Source organism: Orbicella faveolata, unplaced genomic scaffold (assembly GCF_042242905.1).
Source record: "Orbicella faveolata isolate gen_17 unplaced genomic scaffold, um_ofav_v1 contig_3, whole genome shotgun sequence".
Classification (NCBI taxonomy): Eukaryota; Metazoa; Cnidaria; class Anthozoa; order Scleractinia; family Merulinidae; genus Orbicella; species Orbicella faveolata.
Window position 1 is genome coordinate 14,985,478 of NW_028301558.1, and position 21,042 is coordinate 15,006,519.

The 21,042-nt window shown below is 38.6% G+C and overlaps 1 protein-coding gene and 1 long non-coding RNA gene across 5 annotated transcripts in view; both read right to left on the bottom strand.

Moving 5' to 3' along the window:
• Positions 1-216: 216 nt before the first annotated feature.
• LOC149106544 (uncharacterized) lies at positions 217-867 on the bottom strand. Its single transcript, XR_016209577.1, has 2 exons — positions 832-867; positions 217-701 (listed from the first exon to the last, which is right to left on the bottom strand). It is a non-coding gene; the product is annotated as an uncharacterized LOC149106544 (long non-coding RNA).
• Positions 868-2,113: 1,246 nt separating this feature from the next.
• The window catches only part of LOC110041892 (D(1) dopamine receptor-like), a 46,228-nt gene continuing 27,299 nt past the window's right edge, over positions 2,114-21,042 (bottom strand). Inside the window, exons 1-2 of one of the 4 annotated variants that reach the window (XM_089297925.1) lie at positions 14,086-14,651; positions 2,114-5,109 (exon numbers count right to left, since the gene is read on the bottom strand). In XM_089297925.1, coding sequence (XP_089154051.1) covers positions 3,512-4,675 — 1,164 coding nt within the window. In that variant the 5' untranslated portion in view covers positions 4,676-5,109; positions 14,086-14,651 and the 3' untranslated portion in view covers positions 2,114-3,511. Of the gene's footprint in view, positions 5,110-6,995; positions 7,580-11,103; positions 11,969-14,085; positions 14,652-21,042 lie in introns of those variants that run through there. The other 3 variants (XM_089297924.1, XM_089297923.1, XM_089297922.1) reach the window with 3 other exon arrangements.

Genomic DNA, 21,042 nt, shown 5'->3' on the forward strand with positions numbered 1-21,042 from the left:
GCTACGACAGCCGCGAACGATACAAGTTTATGTTCCACCATTTTGGTTGTGTTTCTTGGATTTCATCCGGTAGGCGCGACTGGAATTTCCCATATAAACAGACGACAAAATTCGTCCCGGTAACTAAGCCAGCCCGGCTACCGGGCTCATATAAAGAGGCCCTAATACAGGTGGCCGCTTAATTAATGCAGGATCACTAAAAATACTCACTAAGCGTGGTCTAATGTCAATTTTAATGGCGTATCTACAAAAACGTTTACCAATAGGCAATCAACACTCTTTCAAGCGATCAATATTTTAAACAAGGCTAGTGCCAACTTGTAACTTATTGGTGTAATGTACGTAACATATAAACTCGTGGTCTTCGGCCATCGTAGCTTGATTAAAAATATAAAACAAACAGCGGTGATAAACATTTTAAAAACATGCATTTTATGAACTTGACGTTTCGTGTGCTAGTCAACATACATTTTCAAAAGTATAATCGTTAAAATTTTTGGAAAGCTATTTATACTGTATCAATGTTACGTTCAATTTCATAGTTGTTACGGGACTTTGAGAACTGGCCGTTTAATAGAGGGCGGCGGCTTAATACAGGGCCGTTACTTACAGGTTCGACTGTATTAGGTTCGGCACATGTAAAGGTGACGTTTGCACCGGGTCTCGCAGTCATGTAATGTCTATTCCTTAGGACACGATTCCTAATTTTGGATCAAAATGACAGAGATTAGCGTCATGGAAATTAAAGTTCCATAAAGCTTAGAGGATTAAAATTAGCACACATTTTTCATGGAGCGTTAATTTCCTGTAATAAAATAGTCTCGCGCCTACCTCGAGGAGCTACTTGACTCACCTTCAAGCGTTGCCATAGCGATGCACGCGTTGCTTTATATAGCACCTTAATTATCGTAATTACGTCTCTAAGGACCACAATTGGTTAACACGTTACTGAATGAAATAGACCCTTGGTTCCTTGTCCGCTTATGCTGACTCCTTGCTAATGGATCATTATGACGGATTTAGCGACAAGCTTTTAACACTCTACCGGATGCTTTCAATTTTGCTGTGGAAACAGAAGCGACAATGACAAACAACAAAGGACCTTTATCACTGAATCAATATCTTTAGTCCTTTTGTCAGTTGGTTGACGACAACACACGTAGGGTTCTTCTGAAAGTCGTTTTAGTTCAAAGCGAGGTTTCAGTGTTAAAATTTGAGCAGTCCTTTCTTAGTTTAAACATCGTTGAGCGAGTTGCGCGAAAAACTGAGAGACCGGCGTAATTGGCCCTGCGTGCACAATCCCTGGGGGTAGGTAGACGATATCGCCGTGTTCCTGCATCGCTAGAGAAGCAACAAACAAACAAAGATTTTATGTTTTGCTTTACCTCTATCGTGTGATATTGCCGTCAGTTTTAAAGGGTTACCGTACATAGAAAACGGCTGCTAAAAAAAGTCAAAATTGAATGAAAAGATAAATGGATTAGAACGGTATTCACTGCTTGTGCTTGGTCCCATCCCGGTTTCGCATGATCCCGGCTGTGATCCTCAATTGCTTACTGCTGTGTCCATTTACATGGTCACGAATATCATATAGTCAAGTAACAGTGCTGAGATTATTTCATGTTCCGTTTTCAGAAGGATTGTTTAAGAGTCTGATGTAATCGTGTTTCATTGGTTTTAAAGTCGCTTATAACAATCAGTGTGAATCAAACCTCGGCGCTTTTCACAGACTAACTGATCAGACACAATTTTCACATATACAGTGGAACCCCGTTCATCCGGTCACCAATGGGTCACAAAAATCTTGCCGTATTAACGGGGGTGGTGGAATTCTTTAAATAAGAAAATGACTGACTGTGCTTTTGTTCGGGGCAGAATTAATTGCCCACCAGTGTTAACCGCGGGGGTTCTTGAAATGAGAAAATTACTTTTTCTGCCCACTATCGTCTCCCTCCTACCCCACCCCCTCCCAACAGAAAAATGGCTGTAACCTTACATTGTCTTTCAGAGGTAGCATGTTTACATTTTGTCTCTGTTGTTCTATCTGCATGTGAAAGACATGGTTTGACATAAGGGAATTTGTTGCTGGTTCTGAACCACAAAAATCACTTCCTTCCCATCAAGTAAATCTGTTTATTCGTTATCAGCATTATCATTAGCAGCAGGTTTCGAGAGATCATGTAATCACCCTGTTTTGTAAAACCAATATTATTGGCAAAGCAACAACAAACGAAATAGCCTAATACCAACAGCGATAATAGCAAAAAAAGAATTCAGCAAATAGCCTTTTGTAAGTATAATCCAAGCGCAAATAAATTTAAACACATGCTTGAAGTTCAGTTGTGCTAAAAAAAAAAACCAGCAAATAGCCTTTAGTTAGTTTAATCTAAGTGCAAATAAATTGAAACACATGTTTGAAGTTCAGTTATGCAAAGTACTTTAATATAGATTACAACCAAGAAACTGTAAATTATGTTTCCTGGTTAAACTGACTAGTAAATATCATTTCGATCAACCGGTATTTTATTTTAGTTAGAATCACCTTTACGGGTTATATCTTGGGTGAGTTAAGTTAAATCTTTCTTAGATGCAACGTGATCAACACGCAAGGTAACCTAACTGCAATTTTGCGCTCTGGTTTTTGTTGTTGTTGTTGTTGTTGTTGTTGTGTTTGTTTATTTAATTTAATTTTCGCGCTCTGAAAGAAAGGCGCGCCAGCAAGGCGACAACCGAAGCATCACTCAGTTAACGTTCAATTACGGTAGTGGAATGAAGTTAACTAAACGTGATGTTACCATATGGTTATACTAAGTGTAATTATCTTATCCAGTCAACTTTTGCATACGATTCCTGGCTCGGTATCTTCCAGCAGTCTGGGACCACCGTGATTAAGTCACTCCTGTCAGCATGGGGCATTCAACAAGATTAATAAAAGACTTTATCTGAGTGTCAAAGGGTATTTGGCTTTAAAAAAAAAAAAAAAAAGTGGGGACACCATTTGCACCTAGGACGCTGTATCTGTATTCCCAGACTGCAAGAAGCTATTTATAACCGATCGAAAGTCCTATTTACATTTTAAAACAATCTCATATGGACAGCATAGCAAGATCTTCTTGAAATTGTTCCGCTATAAGCATCAAGGTGCTCCTGCTTTATGTGGTACGCCATTTTATGAACCTATAACAAACCACGTTAGGAACGCAAAAGTTTTATACCTTTTTAATTAGTGTTCGATGAGCGAAACAATTCACTAAGTCTTCTTCTAGGTGCCAAGAATTTTTTCCGTGATCTCTGTCCATGATGCGTCAAAAGTTCAGTACGAATTCTTACAGGCGGCTTACTGATAACTTGGGCAAGTCAACTGCCTCGTGATGCGTCAAGCTTCGAGGTCAGGCCCTCGTCAAGCTTTATCTCCTTCAGTCCCAATTCCTTTAATTCTGAAGTAGACTTCTCCAAAATTAGAATCGTCGATCGTAAAAACTTAGGGTCAGTGTACGAGGCAGACGATTGTTTATACAGGCTTTGGTTCCTCCGCTGCTCCTGCTTCCTCCTCGCCATACACCTCGTGGAATTTAGTCTTCTTCGCAGTTCCGTTCTTCGTTAGCTTACCCTTAGGGCTTGCGTTAGTTACAGCAATGTTCATAGAATACTGAGACTCGTCAACGTTTGAATTGTTGTTAGATCTGGAGCATGAGCTACCAAATGTCCTCTGGAGCAATCGGCAGAATGCTGACCTGAAGTCCCTGTTAAACAAGGCGTATATAATTGGGTTCAAAGTGCTGTTGATTGTTGGCAGGACGTAATTGAACGTGCCACGCAACCCCAGGAGGGTCTGTTCAGAAAGTTGTTTTAACAATTCAAGTTTCCACAAACTGATCAGCAAAAGTGTGAAAAACGGGAACCAGCAGATGACAAATGCTCCAATGACAATGGCTAAAGTCTTCGCAGCCTTCACTTCTTTAACGATGTTTATGGAAAATCTTCGACCGCGTCTGTCTCGGTTAGAGGCGGGCTGTAAGGAGGCTACAGCTCTGGCTTGATTCATCGCCACACGGAAAACGAGTCCGTACATAATCAAAACAATCAGGAGTGGCACGTAAAAGTCCATGGTCGTGGCTACGGTGTAGAATATTTTGTCCTTTTTATGACATACATGATCGGTGAAGATGTGCTCTTCACCGAAGTTTGTCCAGTTGAACGAGGAGAGGCTCGCCCAGGCTACTGAGTAGGTCCACACCATTGCAATCATCACCCACCCAACTCTTGTAGTCATGAGGGAATGATACCTGAACGGGTGGACAATGGCGATGTACCGGTCTACAGAGATGGCTGCCAGGTTACAAATTGATGCACATGCACAGGTCAGATCTGTAAGGAGCCAAGTCCAACAGAGCGCAGTGTTAAGGCAATAGACGCCATTGTGTAATGTTTGGTGGATTCGGAAGGGCACCAACAACACGGAAATCAATAGGTCGGACACGGCCAATGACACAATGAAGTAGTTGGTGACGGTGCGCAGTCTTCGATGGAGGTACACGACCAAGCACACCATGAAGTTTCCCAGGAATGTTACCACCATGATCAGGATCAGAAACGCTGTTTGCAAAATGAAGTCGCGTTGAATTTCTTGCTGACATCGATCCTGGGTTTGGTTCGTGCTGTTGCTCATTTTCATCGCAGTTATTTGAAAATCAGGACTGTGTGACAACGTCGGGTTAACCTTTACCCAAGTGGATTCTTCAATTACAGATTGTCTCTTAATAAGAGCTCACGTTTTCAATGATAGCAGAGAAGTACTTTTAAGGAATGGTGCTCAACAAAGGTGTGCTCAGTTCTACTCCGGACCGCTCGAGAGTCGTGTAAATGTCGTGTCTTGGTGTAAACACTGGGACGTAGATATGTTATCCAATGGTACAACTCGGCAGCTATTAACAAGCCACGCTGTCAGACTTCTGCACAAATACTAAGAAAAAACCTTCACTTTTGACGTCAAATGCTTTTAAGGTGAATAATTGTCCCCTTTGTGGTCACCTCAGTTTACATTTGAAGGATACCAGTCAGGTAGAACGCTTCAAAGCGACTCGCAGTTTGGGTTCGTCTCTTCGTTGCCTGCAAAACAAAGAGAAAATATAATGAGTTTGGCGATTCATAGACCCATATCAAGGATTTTAGCAATATGCGTCATCACAAGCATTGACAAAGTAAAGCTTCCTTGTGTTTGGACAACAAAAACGTTAATCCCTTTAAAATGTATCTTAATTAGGGTCTACCTGCTGCATGAATCGGCATTACTTGCTTCAAAACGAATGCGACTGAAAATTCAAAAGGGAATGCCTCCTGTGTTAAAAATCTTGGGTTTTAACGTAAAATACTAAGAAGAGAAGGAACAATTACCAAGTGTCGTGAAAGGATGTCAAACCAGATAATGAAAGAATTCAATTAACACATTTGATGTTGTTTCTCACATGTACAATGAATTCATAAGCTTTGTCCCATTAAAATAATTTTGTATTGTCGTCAGGAGCATATCGTAAGGAACATGCAATGAATAATAATTATTTCATGCTAACATTAAATATGTGATCCAGTTCTTTCAAATCTCTCAAGCAAAAAGTTCTCATATATTCATTACCAAGACCTTGTCAGCGTTATAAAAATTGCGGTCTGTCACATTGAAAGTTGCACACACAGTGTATGAGTTACTTCCATTTTGGATAAATGACCTCCCATTTGGAGCAACACTTGAATTTGATTAGCTATTAAGCCTGCCACTGAGTTTTCAATGCGATTTCATACGGTTAAGTGGTTCTTAGTAAAGTCAGCCCAGAATAAAAAACTCGCAAATAACAATCAAAATAAGTAAAATGCAGTGGATATGATCTATTAGGAGTTATACTTCGCGGTTAGCGGTATTCGGGCGCCAGCTGACAAGTAAGATAACACAAGGAAAGCCGACTCGGTAACTTGGCAAACAAAAGCTTTTATCAGTTCTATCTTGGAAGATAAAAAGTTTCACTTAATAGAGACGGATGTAAACGAAGTTTTCTTGGTGGCAAGAATTTCGCGTTTCGTATTCCCAAGAAATACACCCAGAGTATCAGAAATTTAAACTTATTTCTGTCATGTGGCTTGTGCCGTGTGTCCGTAATCACCATAAATTTCTCCAGGGTCTGCACTGGCTAATTGCGGCGACACCAGTTTCCATGGTAACCAAAATTAAGATGGCGCGCGAGAACGAATTTAATGACATGTATAAACCCTTTCCTTTTCGAAAGTAATACAATTTGTTTTTCTCTGAAATATCTTTGTCATCATCTTTGAGATTTTTTTTGGATGGGAGAACTTTCATTTCGAACAGAGAGAGAATTTTCGAGAAGAACGTGATTATGGTTGTGATCTGTCTTAATCCATGAATGAGTAATACTTAAACCATTGATAAGACGTATAAAAATAAGCAAACTCACTCGCCGTGACTGTCTTCATGCAAGGCAGCCACAACGAACCATTCAAAACTGGCAAGAGGACAAACTGATTACACAGCTTGCCGGAAAACGTTCCTGGCTTCAAGGACGTTATTTGGTCGTGAAAAAACTAGCAAAAGAAATCTGACAATGGTTCGCTGCTTAACCTAAGCTCCTGGCTGCGTTGACAGAGAATTCCGGGAGAGAATTTAATCCCTACAAACATTTTTAACCTGAACTGAACAGAACCGTAAATAGATAAGCCTTTAAACAAAAATACGTATGGCCAAAATAGAGACCAATCTTAATCAGTGAAAAGGCCTCGATCGATGGAAAAGTTATAGAATATTAATCAAAATCTCGGGCAAGCTGCCAGAGGATCCAATAACAGCTATTTCGAGACGACGATTTGGTCAAGAGAAGCAAACCTTACATTATGAGGACATTTTCAATTCCATAGAACTTATCAGCATTTTGTAGTTGCTGGTAGGTCTCAAAGTTCATTAACCAAAAAGCGTGAGAGCAAAGAATTACCTTGGTTAAATCCGAGGGACACGTTCACCGTATTACAAGTAGTATCCAAAGCACCAATGCAAGTGCCTCGTTCCTTTCCGATAACACCCAGTTAGAGGCAAAGACCTGACAGGCAATTACCAACGTCCTTTTTGACAAACAAGAGATTGCCACCTGAATATCACTTACTCTTATTATTAGACAAGTTTGTTTACTTTAAGGTGCTTAGTTTACAAAGAGTTTCCAATAAGATCCGGTAGTTTAATTAATCTGTAGCAAAGACACTAATTGCTGGCATAGACTGAATTCTCGCGATTTCTTTCATTCGCCGCTGCTTCTAAAGAACGTCCAGTGTGACGAGAACTGAGCAGAAATATCTTATTTACAGCTTTAATATCTCTCAGTATCGTTTGAGAAGGAGTGAAAACAAACGCTTTCGGTCTATAGCATTTTCATTGACTTAAAAAATGACCACCGGCTTAGTGATTGTTTGTTTCCGTGGCAGTAAAATAGACGGTAATGAAAATGGAAAAATAGACGTTTTGTTGCAGAGCAATAGCATTTAAAGAATTCTGAGTGAATAAGTTGCACAAAATTGTAATTAAAGGCAATGCGTGCAGTTAAAATGAAGAACATGACCTTACAATAACCGGTCTAAAAGCTAACAATGACATATGGGAGACCCCACTTGTTTTATTTATTTATGCAGAGGCGAAAAATTATCAAAGGGCGCTCTGTTTCGGTTGACATTGAAATTATTAAAACTCTTTTGTTTATAAAGCTGTCTAGTAATTGATTTTGACTATAATCATATTAAGCTCCGATATTTCACTGTACTGCAAATACATAACCAAATTGGTCTTCACAGGTTCAAAGGACCTGCGGTCTATCATTATACCACAGTCATAATGTACAGTTGCCGCAATCTTTCCGCAATCTAAACTAATATATCCCTACCGCAGTGAGGTGCCGTGCGGATAAAACTGAACACTGGAGTTAAGATGTCGGGCAATTTACCTACGAATTTTGCATGCGCCAAAAATCCACCGACGATGAATTTTATTAGTTTTACACTTAACGCCCCCACAGACAAACTGAGTAACATTGTCGAGGAAACATTACTTATAGCAAACTAGTTTCCATGGACTACGGAAGCAGAATGTTTCTGAGAAAATCAGAAACATTTCTTATTTAACTTCCAGGAAAAAATTACTTCCTTAATAAACTTTGCTCGTTTGAGTAAAGGGGAAACAATTTAGCGAAACGAGCAATATTTGCGCAACAATATTTGCTAGTTGGGGTTGAAGCGGCGAGTAGGAGAGGGTGGGTGGGGGGGGGGGAGGGGTGGCATAATCGGTTTGCACCAGTCTGGGGACCAAACGTTGAACTACCGGCTTTCCCGAACAGAGAGCTAGACAGAGCCAGAACTGGACTAGGACGGATAAGTTCAAGTTAAGTCAGTTATCCAAGGATTTATCAACAACTAATTTTCCAAATAACATCGATACACTTTCGAGCGGATAAATAGTGATAATAATAATCAATAAAGAGAAATCGTCAACCAAAGAATATGTAATCACGGATTTTCTTGGTAAGTTTACTTATCTTGATTGCATAAACCATCTGCAATGACAGTGAGCTTCAGTGTAAAGTTTGATTTGAAAAAAAATAGGTGCATCTATAACTGACAACGACACTGTAACAACACGGATAAAGTTCTCTTCAAGTAATTGGTTTCCAAATGAAAAGTAAACAAGAAAGTATCAGCTGATTCAAGATTGGTCATGAACTAATAACCTTCATCTTACTAAGCCTGTTAACAGCTACAAACACAGGTTAGTCGGGGTTTTTTCCGCTGCGAATTCCCGTTTGTCTAGCTTTACGAGTTTGAATCCTGGTTGCGAATGAAGCTAGCGCGATACCGAAGCCGGGATGCGCTCGATACGAGTGTTGGCGGTTAGCGTGCTTGATTTCATGTGTACTTAAAAAAACATTAATAAATAAAGAAGAATTAAGAAGTAGAGTAACTGCAGGAAAAGAGGATTCGGTGATTCTTTTATTTCTGTTTTTCAAATTACCAGAAACTGAGACGAACAAGTGATATCTCTGTACGTTCTTCGCCATTATTTGTTGTGGCCTTAATTTTTTCACTGACCACACAGGGATCGCTTAGTTGTAGATTGATAGTCTCGCTTAAAAAATTGATCAAATTGATCAAATTGCTGACCACAAATGCCTTATTACATGAAATTTTCGCGATACGTTAATTTCGCGATTTTGCGAAAATTTTGCATTTTGACTCACTTTAATTTCGCGTTTTTGAGTGAGACACTATATTTCTCTGTAAATGTTATTAAGATGTCCCTGAATTTGATCAAACAACTTAACCAACAACGTCCAAATAAACAGAAACGCAACTGATTATGTAAACAGTAACAAGAGAGATGTTCTCACAGTGTCTACAAGACAACTGAAAGGTTTAAGCAACTAGTGGAACAGCACTACAAGGAGCCAGTAAATGGACAGTTTGAGGTTTGTACAAAAGAAGTGCCACCTGGAGTGGAGACGGAAAGCAGCAGTGATGAAGAGGACCAGAACATTACCACAGAATAGTTCAAAAGGATTGTTATAAATGTGTGTAATGGTAATAAAGTCGCTTTTTTAATTATTGACGTAATGTGAGTCACTTAATTTTCGCATCATGTTAATTTCGCGGCATTTAATTTTCGCGTCACTTAAATTTCGCGAAATTAACGTGTCGCGAAAATTTCATGTAATTAGGTATATGATATCACGCCATTAACAATTTTGATATTTAATTCCTTGCATTTTTTCCGTCTGCTAAATACAAGTATGGCAGAAGCCTGACCTGAAAGGTTGGCCGGAACGCAATCAGAAATTTGTTCAGTTGACAAGAGAGGCTGCCGACCTTTCCACACTCGCCATTCTTTGCAACAAACTGCAACATCGACTTTCCTAGTCTTTTACCAAGTTTGGGGCTTGTCAAGCCTGATCATAAGTTTAGAAATGTTGATTTAATTTTCGACTCCACCAGTCGGACAGGGCAGCTTCCCTTTCATCAGTTATGCTACAATGCGGCAAAATAACGTACTAAGAGAATCATTTTTGGATCTTTTGGCCGGCTATGTATCAGTCAGTCCCACCAAGCTAAAGATGAATTTCTTACTTTTTACTTCTTCCAGCCTGTTCCTGTATCAGATTGCATGGTTACATATCCCTTAGTAGTGGGATATCTGTAAACTAGCCGTATAATAAGGCTAAGCATATTGCCACTTCAAATATTGAAAGTATCCTATCCTATCATTGGGCAACGCCATGGACATGGTAAGCTGCGACTGGCGATTACTAAACTGGCCTGTGTACAGCCACCCCATTACTAAACCAACTCAGGCTATAAAAAAAAAATGTAATGCCATACTGCAGTTTATCAGTTATCACTGTTTGGCCTATGCTTCAGATTATCAATATGATCCGTAAATATGTAGTCAGACATAAAAAAAGCGAGCAATTGCGCTTAATCTTTGAGTGCCGCGGCTTTGGGAAAACTTTTGAAAATCGGAGATTCGACGGAAGGAGACCGTCCCTGAAGCTAAACCTACTAAGATGTTTCTTGTATGTTTGTTTTCTTTTTACTTCTACGTTTAGCGAAAGAGAAAGACCAGAAGTCTAAGAAAAAGGCCGAGTTAGGCTAATGATAGCTCCACTGCAGTTGGCTTTTGAAAATTTTGGGATGATTTCGATCATACGTCATAAACGTATGGCCGGGGTACAGAGGACAATGATAAGAAATCGAGTTACGTGAAAGATGCTACAGTTCAATGAAAAAGAAAAAAAAAGAAATTCATGGTTGTCCATTCCCCCGTCCTGTGTGCATTCTGCTGAACTTAACGCACGAACAAGAACCTTAAACTCGAGACACCGGTAAAGCCTTCTTTTTTTCACATTCAAGATTAGTTAGTTAGACTCGCAAAAAGGTTCAAGAATAACTATTATCCTTTCAGTGCTTGTGTAAATGCTTTGTCTGATATGATAAACAGACCTCCAACAATTCGATTTAACTAACAGCGATGGGAACACAAAGCCAAGGAAAATAACGAATGGAACTTACCCGGGGCAATTAGCCGTATTCTAGGTGGATCATCCTCGCTGCAGTTCAACACTCACTAAATGCGTTTTGTTAACAGATGCGCAGTGGATTCACAGATCATTTCGCGTTTTGGAATTCAGTGTCCGCTTACGAAACCAAGGTTATCTATTGATATCTACTGTACCCCTGATCACAAGCGAGATAGCTAGGCATTTGGACATTTCTAAAGTAGATCTGCATCTGGATTTTCAGGAAAAAAAAAAAATGACGCCTCAAATTTGATTGCTGTCTACTTCAGTTGAATATCGGTAATTCAAAGCATTATGTACTGCTTTCATGAAATTAATAGCCATCCGAATGATTGCTTTTTCTGTCTACAGCCGGTAGTTCTCAACAGCATTGTAGCTATATTAGGAATCTGTCAATGGAGTTGTGGGAAGGTATACAATTGCAGAAAGAATTATATATCACATCACTTTTAAACATCTATGAATTCCTGCTAAGAACTCAGTGCTAATGACAAGTTAGAAGAGTAAAAAAGCAAAATCTGATCGACCAGAAGACATTGTGTCGATGTACCGCCAATATTTTTACAGAAAAATGCGTCCGTAAACACAGCGGAGAATTTTGAGCTTGGGAATTTCAATGATCAAAATGGTTTGCTTGGTGATTGATGAGCAAATCGGTATCCTTTCCATTCAATTAACCCTGTCATTGCAGAGACAGACTTCATGTCATTTCAGATTTGTTCCAAACTTTTAAACTAAGTGAAATGAAAGTAATAATGTCATGCCACACAAGGTAGCTGTGACTTTTCAAGCGGAGATGAAATCCTTCGTTGAGTCTGATTCAAGTCGAGTCAATTCGACAGTATCGCACCTACATGTTAGTCATTGTCCCGGGGGGGCGGGGGAGGAGTACTCCCAGAAAAATTGGGTGGGGTGTGCGGCCCGCTGAAAGTGGGGGGGGGGGGGGGGACTCCCAGAAAAATTGGGTGGGGGTGTGCGGCATGCTTCCCAAAACCCTTACCCTATTTATGACCAAAATCTGCAATTTTCCCTACCCTATTTATGACCTGACATAAAACTTGAATTCCCTATTTATGACCGTTGGGATTTTTCAGCGAATCAACAAAAGCCCTATTTTTTGTTGATGTTCTTATCGATGAAATGAAAAAGTAGCTTCTTCTAAACACCATCCCAAATCAAGACTGGAGGACAAAAACCATACCCTATTTATAACGAAAAGGCCAAATCGGTGCCCTATTTGTGAGCAAAAAGGCGGAAAATCCATACCCTTTGGGGCCGCGCATACCTATATAGCCCTTATAAGGGAGTACCCCCGGAGCATTGTAACAGCCTCAGTGTATTATGCCGAACAAGACGGTTCTAACTTTTAACTCTAGAGCGTGGTGTTTGAGTTGAAATGCAACTTATTTCATGAGCAGTAAGTATTCTGAAGTGTTACAGTAACAGTTCTCCTTAGTGAAAAATAAGAAAACTGAGTTATTTTAGGTACTCTCAAGATGAACACGTGTGACGTCACAAAGATAATTTGAATATGGGCATCTTGCACGAAGTCGTTCAAATCATGTTCACATATGTGTTTACACCAATATAGGTCTCATTCTTCGCACGGTTATTGCGAAATTTGAGATCTTTCAGCGAATCAGATATTTTGCGATTTCCAAGTAGTGATTATGCGTTCTTGCGTCATTCAGAAGGTAAAAACCGAAAAATGCGATTCCCCGTGACGTAATGTGCCATATATTCTTTTTGATGCCATACATATTGGTTGAAATAGATTACTATATATGTAAGGTGCACGAATAATTACTTCTGCGAGAATTACGACACCTTTATTTTATTTTATGTTATAAGTGATTCATTTTTACGGGTGGAAGCCTGAAGAACATTGTTCAAGGCAGTTAGAAATTTCAAAATCTCGCGGACAGTTTTCTCAGTACCGATAAATACATTAATATGCATGATATAATGCTTTGAATAGTAACAGATTTCCATACGCTAAGTCCATGTACTTATTTTTGTTGTCGCTGAAGGGAACGAGAGAAATTTGTGTAACATATGGCGTTGCAAAATCATGAGGGGAAACGGACGATAAAAAATGTGTCACTCGGCTAATAAAATAATGGCCATAAAAACTCACATGTAACAGTACAGTACAATTTCAATGCAATATAGAGGTATTAGAGGGAAAGTTAATCGGTTCGCGCTATTTAAGGAGTAGTGACAATGAAATGCTATTAAACTCTGTTTTTACCCGGCGCACACCTTTGAAACCCTACTTCATTAATAACTGCCCATGCCTATACCACTTTGCATGCAAACATCAAAATGCATCTCTTGAAACTCAAACAACTGAACCACTATTCTATGAAAATGCGAAGTGGCAAATGCGACGAAATATAAAGGAAGCACATTTTAAAATGGGAACTTTCGATACACGTTCCTTTCGTAACCAGGATTAAAAATCCCAAATAAGCGTTCAGATACTTACGAGCAGGTGGGAATGTGTTTTTTTTTTTTTTCTATCGTAATCAAAGAGAAAATGTTTCAACTGACAGATAAATAAATTTTGCTTCTGCTAATACTGAGGGCCATTTTCACTAAATTAACAGTCCGTTTGCGACCGCTTTGAGCACAACTATCAATAGCATCACGTACATCTTGAGGAAACGATTTTGTCTATAGGACTGGGTTACATCGTCAATCAGAAAAGCACTTGATATGAACTTGATAGAGAGTTCGTGTGACATCAAAAATAATTATCAACGAAAGCGCAAACCGAAAAATAACCCGTAATATACCACAAACGCTCCTGAGAAATACGTCTCTCACTCATCCTTCGACTTGCAATATCACCACACAAAACTGAATTCATCAACTGAAAGCATTTAAAGCAATTCATTAATCAGCTTTGGGATTTTGATTTGCAATTTTTTTTTCTGTAAAATCGGTGTAAGGATGAAAAATTCTTCCTTACCTCTCATGTCGAAATATCTCGCACATTAAAAGGCTGTTTGGTTGCAATCCTTGTTGAACCGCAGTCGAGCATCGTGTTAAATGGAATTTCGTGTTAGTCAAAGCACAGACGTGTTTATAAATTTGAATTGAACTTAAAACAATAATGGGTTCTGCCTTTGTGGAGAGAGATTTTCTGATAATGCGCACAGCCCGAAACCCATCCATAGCTTGACAATGTCGGCTTACGACTGTGCTTAATAGTCGAGACGAACACGAAATTCATTTCGCAATGACAATAATGGGATTTAAAAACCGCTTAAGTAGAAATTTCCAGCCAATTGGCAAGCCGGGGGACTAGCCCAAATGATTCACTTTCATCTGTCTTTGAGATAATGAATACATTTAAGATCATTTTCCTGAGGTATTGTTTAAAAGCTTGAAGGCGCATGCTACCTTTATATCACTGAAACGCCACGATTAATATTTCGAAATCGTTGTCATCATCACACGGGGCCTATAAACCTCATTTATAGCCCGATAATATTACACAAGCGTGTAGCGTTTTCTACAAAAAGCGAAAATAATTCGAGTCAGAGTATTTACATGAGATGTGTGAAAATCAACAGCTTTTTGGAAAATATATATATGTTTGATGTAAAACTTATGAACTTTAAAAGGGAAAACCATTTTTAAACATTGAATAAAACAAAACAAAAAACCGACTGAGTTTTAAAAGACACCTCGATAAGATTTTTTAACCAAAATTAATTATTCTTTCCGGAGCTGAGGATAATTTCATTTTGGCTGCTTATTAAGAACATTTGCATGAAGCGTTGATCACTGGTGTTAAAATCCAACATTCTGCATTATATTGGCGTGGGAACATAAATACCGATATTTTTCCCTGTGCTATGACGTCACGTGAGATAACAAAACCTAGAAAATTTTGTTTAGAAGTGTCAAAAGTCTCGACGCACTTGTAAGACAAAGAATTTTCAAATGGAAATTTCAATTTATACCAGCATTCCTTCTACTTATTATTTTTGAACTAAGAAACATGAAGTATAAACATTGAAAGTTTGAGTGATAGTTTGACTGACTTAGGGAATCTAGACATTTTGTTTGAGGGAGGGGAGGGGGCGAAACTCTGTGCGCTACATTTTGCGCTAGTTATAGGAACATGAAGAAAAAGTTAAATTCAAGAAACGTGCAAATTTTTACTTTCGTTTTTTCTGCTGGTTGCAACGTGCAACGTTAAACATCAGTCCTCTTCCGTTATGTAGGTTTCCTCAATTAAAGAGAATATGTTCTAGTTCTTCAAAGAGGAGTAGAAATATAATTTCGTCAATTTTAAAACTTCTTTCCCACTTAGGTATGTATAAATAACATATGTTTTTGGTTTAGAAAAAGAGTAAAAGACAAAAAAACACAAATGAAAACCCTAGTTTTTTAGGTTTTCGTGCAGAAACATGCCTTTTACGTTTTAAAAGTGATCCTTTGACATCAGATTTGTTCGGGAATTGTTTTGCAGTTGGCAAAATAATTCGTTTCGTTTAATAACATTCTTGAACAACTTTGACAAATTATGTAAATACGAGCGAGTAAATTAAATTCAACGCGCTTATATTTTCATTTAAAAGAAAGGAATAAAATAGTTCACTGATTAAATGTTCTGTACACTAAAATTTCAAGGAGATGTCTCATCATAAAATGTCCTCGAAGCTGGGAGATATCTTAACTGAAAACTGGTGAATCGTCACTTAAAGCTATAAAAGGCGACTCAAAATTTGTTTACCTGCTCAATGCGTTACAAAAAGATGGATGACCTTGTAAAATCTAGACTGTGTAGACGGTCTGTGTACTTTGATAACTGAACGTACTCTATCTTACTCACAGTTTTTGTCGCTGAATGTTTTCTCACGAGCACTTCAGTCTACTTGTAACAGCTCCGTTTGCGCAGGTTTAAAACAAGTCTCCACACCGCATCCAGCTTTATTAATAAAACGTTGTATGCATTTTTCGCAATTCAAAAGAAAGCTCCAAGCTTGAGGCGAATGGGGTAGAGATTAATCCATTATTAAAATTCCCGATGCGTTAATCCCCTTTTGATAACAAAAATAGCCAACGGGCATAAAACAATTATCCTTCAAAAATGAAAAAAAATCGCCTAGTTCCGGCAAAGAACCTCCACAGGATCATCTATTGTTTGCAGTTTATTCATCTTCCTTTGCTTCTGTTTCTCTAAAAATGCAGTTGTGTTGAGGCAGAATAATGCTCTGAAAAGCTGGTGATTGCTTCATTCGTCATTGCTTGATTCTTTCATTTATTTTCTTGTTATTTTATTTCTCTACGTGACGGATCGAAGGGATTCAAAATATGAGACATAACCACCCCACAACACAAAGCTTGCCTTGTGTCTCGTATTAACCTTCGGTGGTATCTTTAGCTTTTTGGGGGCGCTGAACTCAATGGAATATTCAACTTCAAAATGTTGGCCTAATGAATCTTGTGAACATTTTCTATTACCATGGACATCACACTGAGCCTTATAACGTTTTTCTCGTCAATGTGGCTTTGGAATAAGGAACACATGTCAGTTTTCTACCCATTAAGATGATTTTCTTTTCAAAAGTGAAACCGGTGTATTGAATTTGGAGTGAATGGAAACTTGAATATTTGTATTAAATAAATACTCTTAACGGAACGTGTTTTAAAACATGGCTGAAGATAATGTTTTACTAGCAAAGTGGTATTCAGCTGTTCAATTTTTTGGGGAAAATACCAGAAGGAAAACCCAAAACTAAAAACTCAAGTGTTAATGTTAAACAACAAACCACCGGAATAATCGTGTTTTCTTTGCCTTGGGCAAATTGTTTTGATATTGCCGCTTTCGCCGGACGTATTTAAATTGAAAACATTTATCTCGTGCTTCAAAAGCTACTGATTTTGTTTAGAATTTAAACAGTCAGAACTTCCTTTCAGATTTAAGCTGCATCGAAATTATATGCCAAGCTACTGTTTAAAATAAGCAAAATATTTCAAATACATTTCGTGTTTGGTCTTAAGGCTCAGCTGGAAATACCTCTCGTATAGCTGGAATGTATGTAGTTGATACGAAATTTCCTGGCGACAAAAATCCTTGGTATTTTCCGTCGACTCAGTTTAATTTCCTATTCAATTTTGTAAGACGCTTTTCTCTCAATTAAAGTTTCTTCAGCCCGGTAAATAGTCGAGTTCATTTCCTCTTTCCTGCGAGGGATTCATTCATTTCTCCAAAGTTACAATGTTAAACAATAATCGGGAGTGCGAGAGGAAAAATAGAGCGGAAACGACGAAAATTATCTTGCAAAACATTAATGGTTTTACAGTAAATAACACTGGAGCCAGTGACCTTGGGCGAACCATAATTTTTCTCTTTCGGTAACCAAGTTCTTTTTAACTTAAACTTTTTTTTTTTTTTTCTTTTGGAGTAAGCTAACTCTGAAATTATCGCCAGAATAGACCAATTTCGATATATTACAATTCAGCCTAAAACAATAAACCTCAGCACGAGGCTCTGGGGAATAAACCCCACAAACTCTGCAGTTATTCCCCAGAGCCTCGTACTGACGTCTATTGTTTTAGGCTAAATTTTAATATATCGAAATTGGTCTATTGCCTAACGTTTCATACTCAGCACTGATCACCACAAGAACTTACTGCAAAAATATAAGTGAAAGAAGTGATTTAAAACAATTCAAAGCTGACTTGTTTACATGTGCAGAGCGTAAATGTGCACTGAAAACTCGACCTACAATCCTGGCCATAGGTTGTTGGGACACCTCCCCCTTTGCGTGCAAAAACCCACGATTTTAACTACGTCCGTGACGTTTTAGGAAAAGATGAATAGAAGCAAGTATAATAGTCCCCTTCCCCCTTAGCAATGTTAAAAGAAAATGAAGCTATTCTGAGGAGTAGATCGGATGATGTTAAAATGAAAAAAGGGACAATAGAAAGTGGTTAGACAGTTATGTCGGAAGCGAACGTGATTGCTGAAAAATCGTTATTATTGGAATAAGACGTGAATATCTATGTTATCGTTACTTTAGTTGGAGAAGACTGTTCTAGGAGGCAAACAATTCTTGAAACGTGGCTATTCTGAGGCTTTTATCAAGGGTTTTTTTTTTGTTTTCAAGATTTTTATCAACAATGACAGGGGGGAGGGGTGGTAGGCGGGCTTACGCGGTCTTGGTCTCAAGAGAGGCTGCCTGTGCAGTCATCTGCCATAAACTGCCCCAAGACTTGTGACCAGGGTTGTAGCTATGCTTCAGCTTAACTTTACATCACTATTTTATTTAAGTTACACACTGTATATAGGTTAACATGTCTTCGTGTCACTGAACAACCTTTCTGTAAACAGTTAAGAGTTGTTGCAGGTAAGACTTCACGTGTCAACATGCAAGTTCACCCGCATTTTACTACACTACATTCAATTCTTACAGCACCAGTTAGGCGACTATTTCTTTATATGTTTTGAGAAAACTTACCCTCAACAATCGATGGAATGCTCTTCGGCCCAGTGGGTAACAGGGAATTAAGTGGCAGCTAAAGTCAGTCTGATCAATGTTAGCATTCTTTTTACAAACCTGACTAAACTTTGTAAAGATGTTTGGGAGAGAACTTACTCGTTTATCATTGTTATGGCTTAAAGAGTTACTGATCGAATAAACCGCTTTCTTTTGGAAAAATTACAATAGCTTTAATAGTTCCGTCAGCTCCGGATGACCCCCTTTGGGGGAGCTCTTTCCAAGAGCACGTACCAAGCCCCAGGGCCAAACAAAGGCTTCCAATTCCAAAGAACACCTTACGTGTCACGCAGTCATCGAGTGAATAAATTCTTAAAATTTATTACAACCAAACAGTGTCTCCTCGTGCACCAAAAGAAATTGGACTTAACTCGTTTTGATGCTGCCATTTATCACATTAATTGACGGAGCTCAGTCAGGGAATTTTGAGTTATTTTGCTCGCGGACAAAATTACCAAATGTTAATTTACTATGATAGAAAAACGCGTAAAAGATAATAATAAACTCTAAAGAAACAAGGATGAAGATGATTGAAACAGATTACAAACGACAAAGTTGAAATATTTAGGCTTAGCTTTTCAAGATGCGTAAACCGCGAACTTCTTTATAAAATATGACCTGGCGTTAATACTGGCGTTAATACTGGCGTTTATATTTTAGATCCAGGAGACGTGTTTATAAATAATTAAAGTGGTCGACACGAGAGGAAATTATTGAAATCCGTACAAACCATTTATCACTTCAATCTCCAGCTACGTAAAGACGATCTTAAAATTCACCTTGTGAGGTGATAAGCATGAACCCGTTTGGGAATAAATCATTATTGTTAAATCCCCGGTGAGCTACCCCGGAAGGACTCCCGATAACAGGTATCATTGTCCAATGAAGAACGTCCTCTAGAACACTAGCTCGATAAGTCGTCACGTCACAACCTTCAGTAAGGGCAGTACATCTCATTACTTAAAGATGACATCCAGTCCGTACTGCGCAGTCTCAGCGCCGTAATGTTTATAACGATTATAACTTCTCACTCGATGGAATGCGAATCGATGTTATTCGTTACGAACCACATACCTAATCTTTGAAGCTTTTCAAATTTTTTTCCCACAGCTTCATTGATTTTTACAGCTGCGAAGTTGTGTCATCAAGTGATATGAGAAAGAACGAAGCATAAAGCTTCGACCACTTCGCATCCGGCATAATGGCGATTGTTTTCAAACATTGAATTTACTTCATGTAAGAAGTTGCGAAATGTTTACATTTTGCGATGTCTTCCACGAAACAAAACAAAAAACGCAAACAAACTCTCGACCGTGCGCAGAAAGGAATGGAAATCATCTTTAATTAGCTACCTACGCCAGATTAAGTATTAAGTGAGACAATTGCAACCCAACTTTATACGAGACAATCGTCACATGCACTTATTGTGTTAATAATTTTCATGTGCAATGTGGCACGTTGGACGATTTTTAGTGCAAATATTTTTGTTGCAGTTTCTTGAAAATAAGCTAAAAGCCTGCGACACTTCTTCCGCTTTTTCGAGTCTGCGGTCTTCATCCCAGCGGCAGGTAATCGAGCCTAGCAACACTGTTGCCTGGACAACAGAGAACACAATATAGAAGCATTTGAATGGTCATGCATTATGTTTCATCTGGAGCTTTGTACAGCATAATTATAACATTTCTCCCTTAACGTACTGCTCAATAGCTTACAGTTACATGGTCACACTTAATGGTTTCATCCACAGTCTTATAAGTTAGGAAGTTCAGGTTTTTTAATCAGGAGAAAAAAAAAGAAACTCAAGCTTTTGTCTGCTTAGGAAAAGGCTACTGCAACCAATGAAAAAAGCCGGATGTTTCCTGGGTTCGCGTCCAGTTTGTTTTGGACCTATCTTGTTCGCTGGTCTTTGTAGACCAGGTTGTTGTCAAGCCAGAAAATTTATTTAGGGCATTTTGAAACTCTGACTTTTCCTTCGATATTTTCGACGCTTTTCCTTTGTAATAATATCTTAACTGTCTAAAGATGCTTGGAATGCAAGAGTTTTTTTAAAATTACCATCTGAAAATTAAACTTCAGAAACATCAATTGTGTGTTAGTATGCATAATACATTTCACATGTTCACATCAAACTGTCTCGATATATACACGTGTATCGTGGACGCGGAAGTTGAGGCGGTGGTCTTAAGGTTAGCGCGCTAAACTCCGGATTGGCCGTTTGCTTCGAATCGAATGCTGTCAGCCGGCTCCCAACACTTTACAGTTCCGCTGATAGAGCGTTTGAATGTCGAAACAACTGTTTTATTTAATTCACGGTTCATGGTGTTTAGTTCAGGTTGTCAGTAAAATTATTTTTAGGCACTATTTCCCTCAGTTTCAGCACACTGATTAGTCGAAAATACATTAAAAACAGT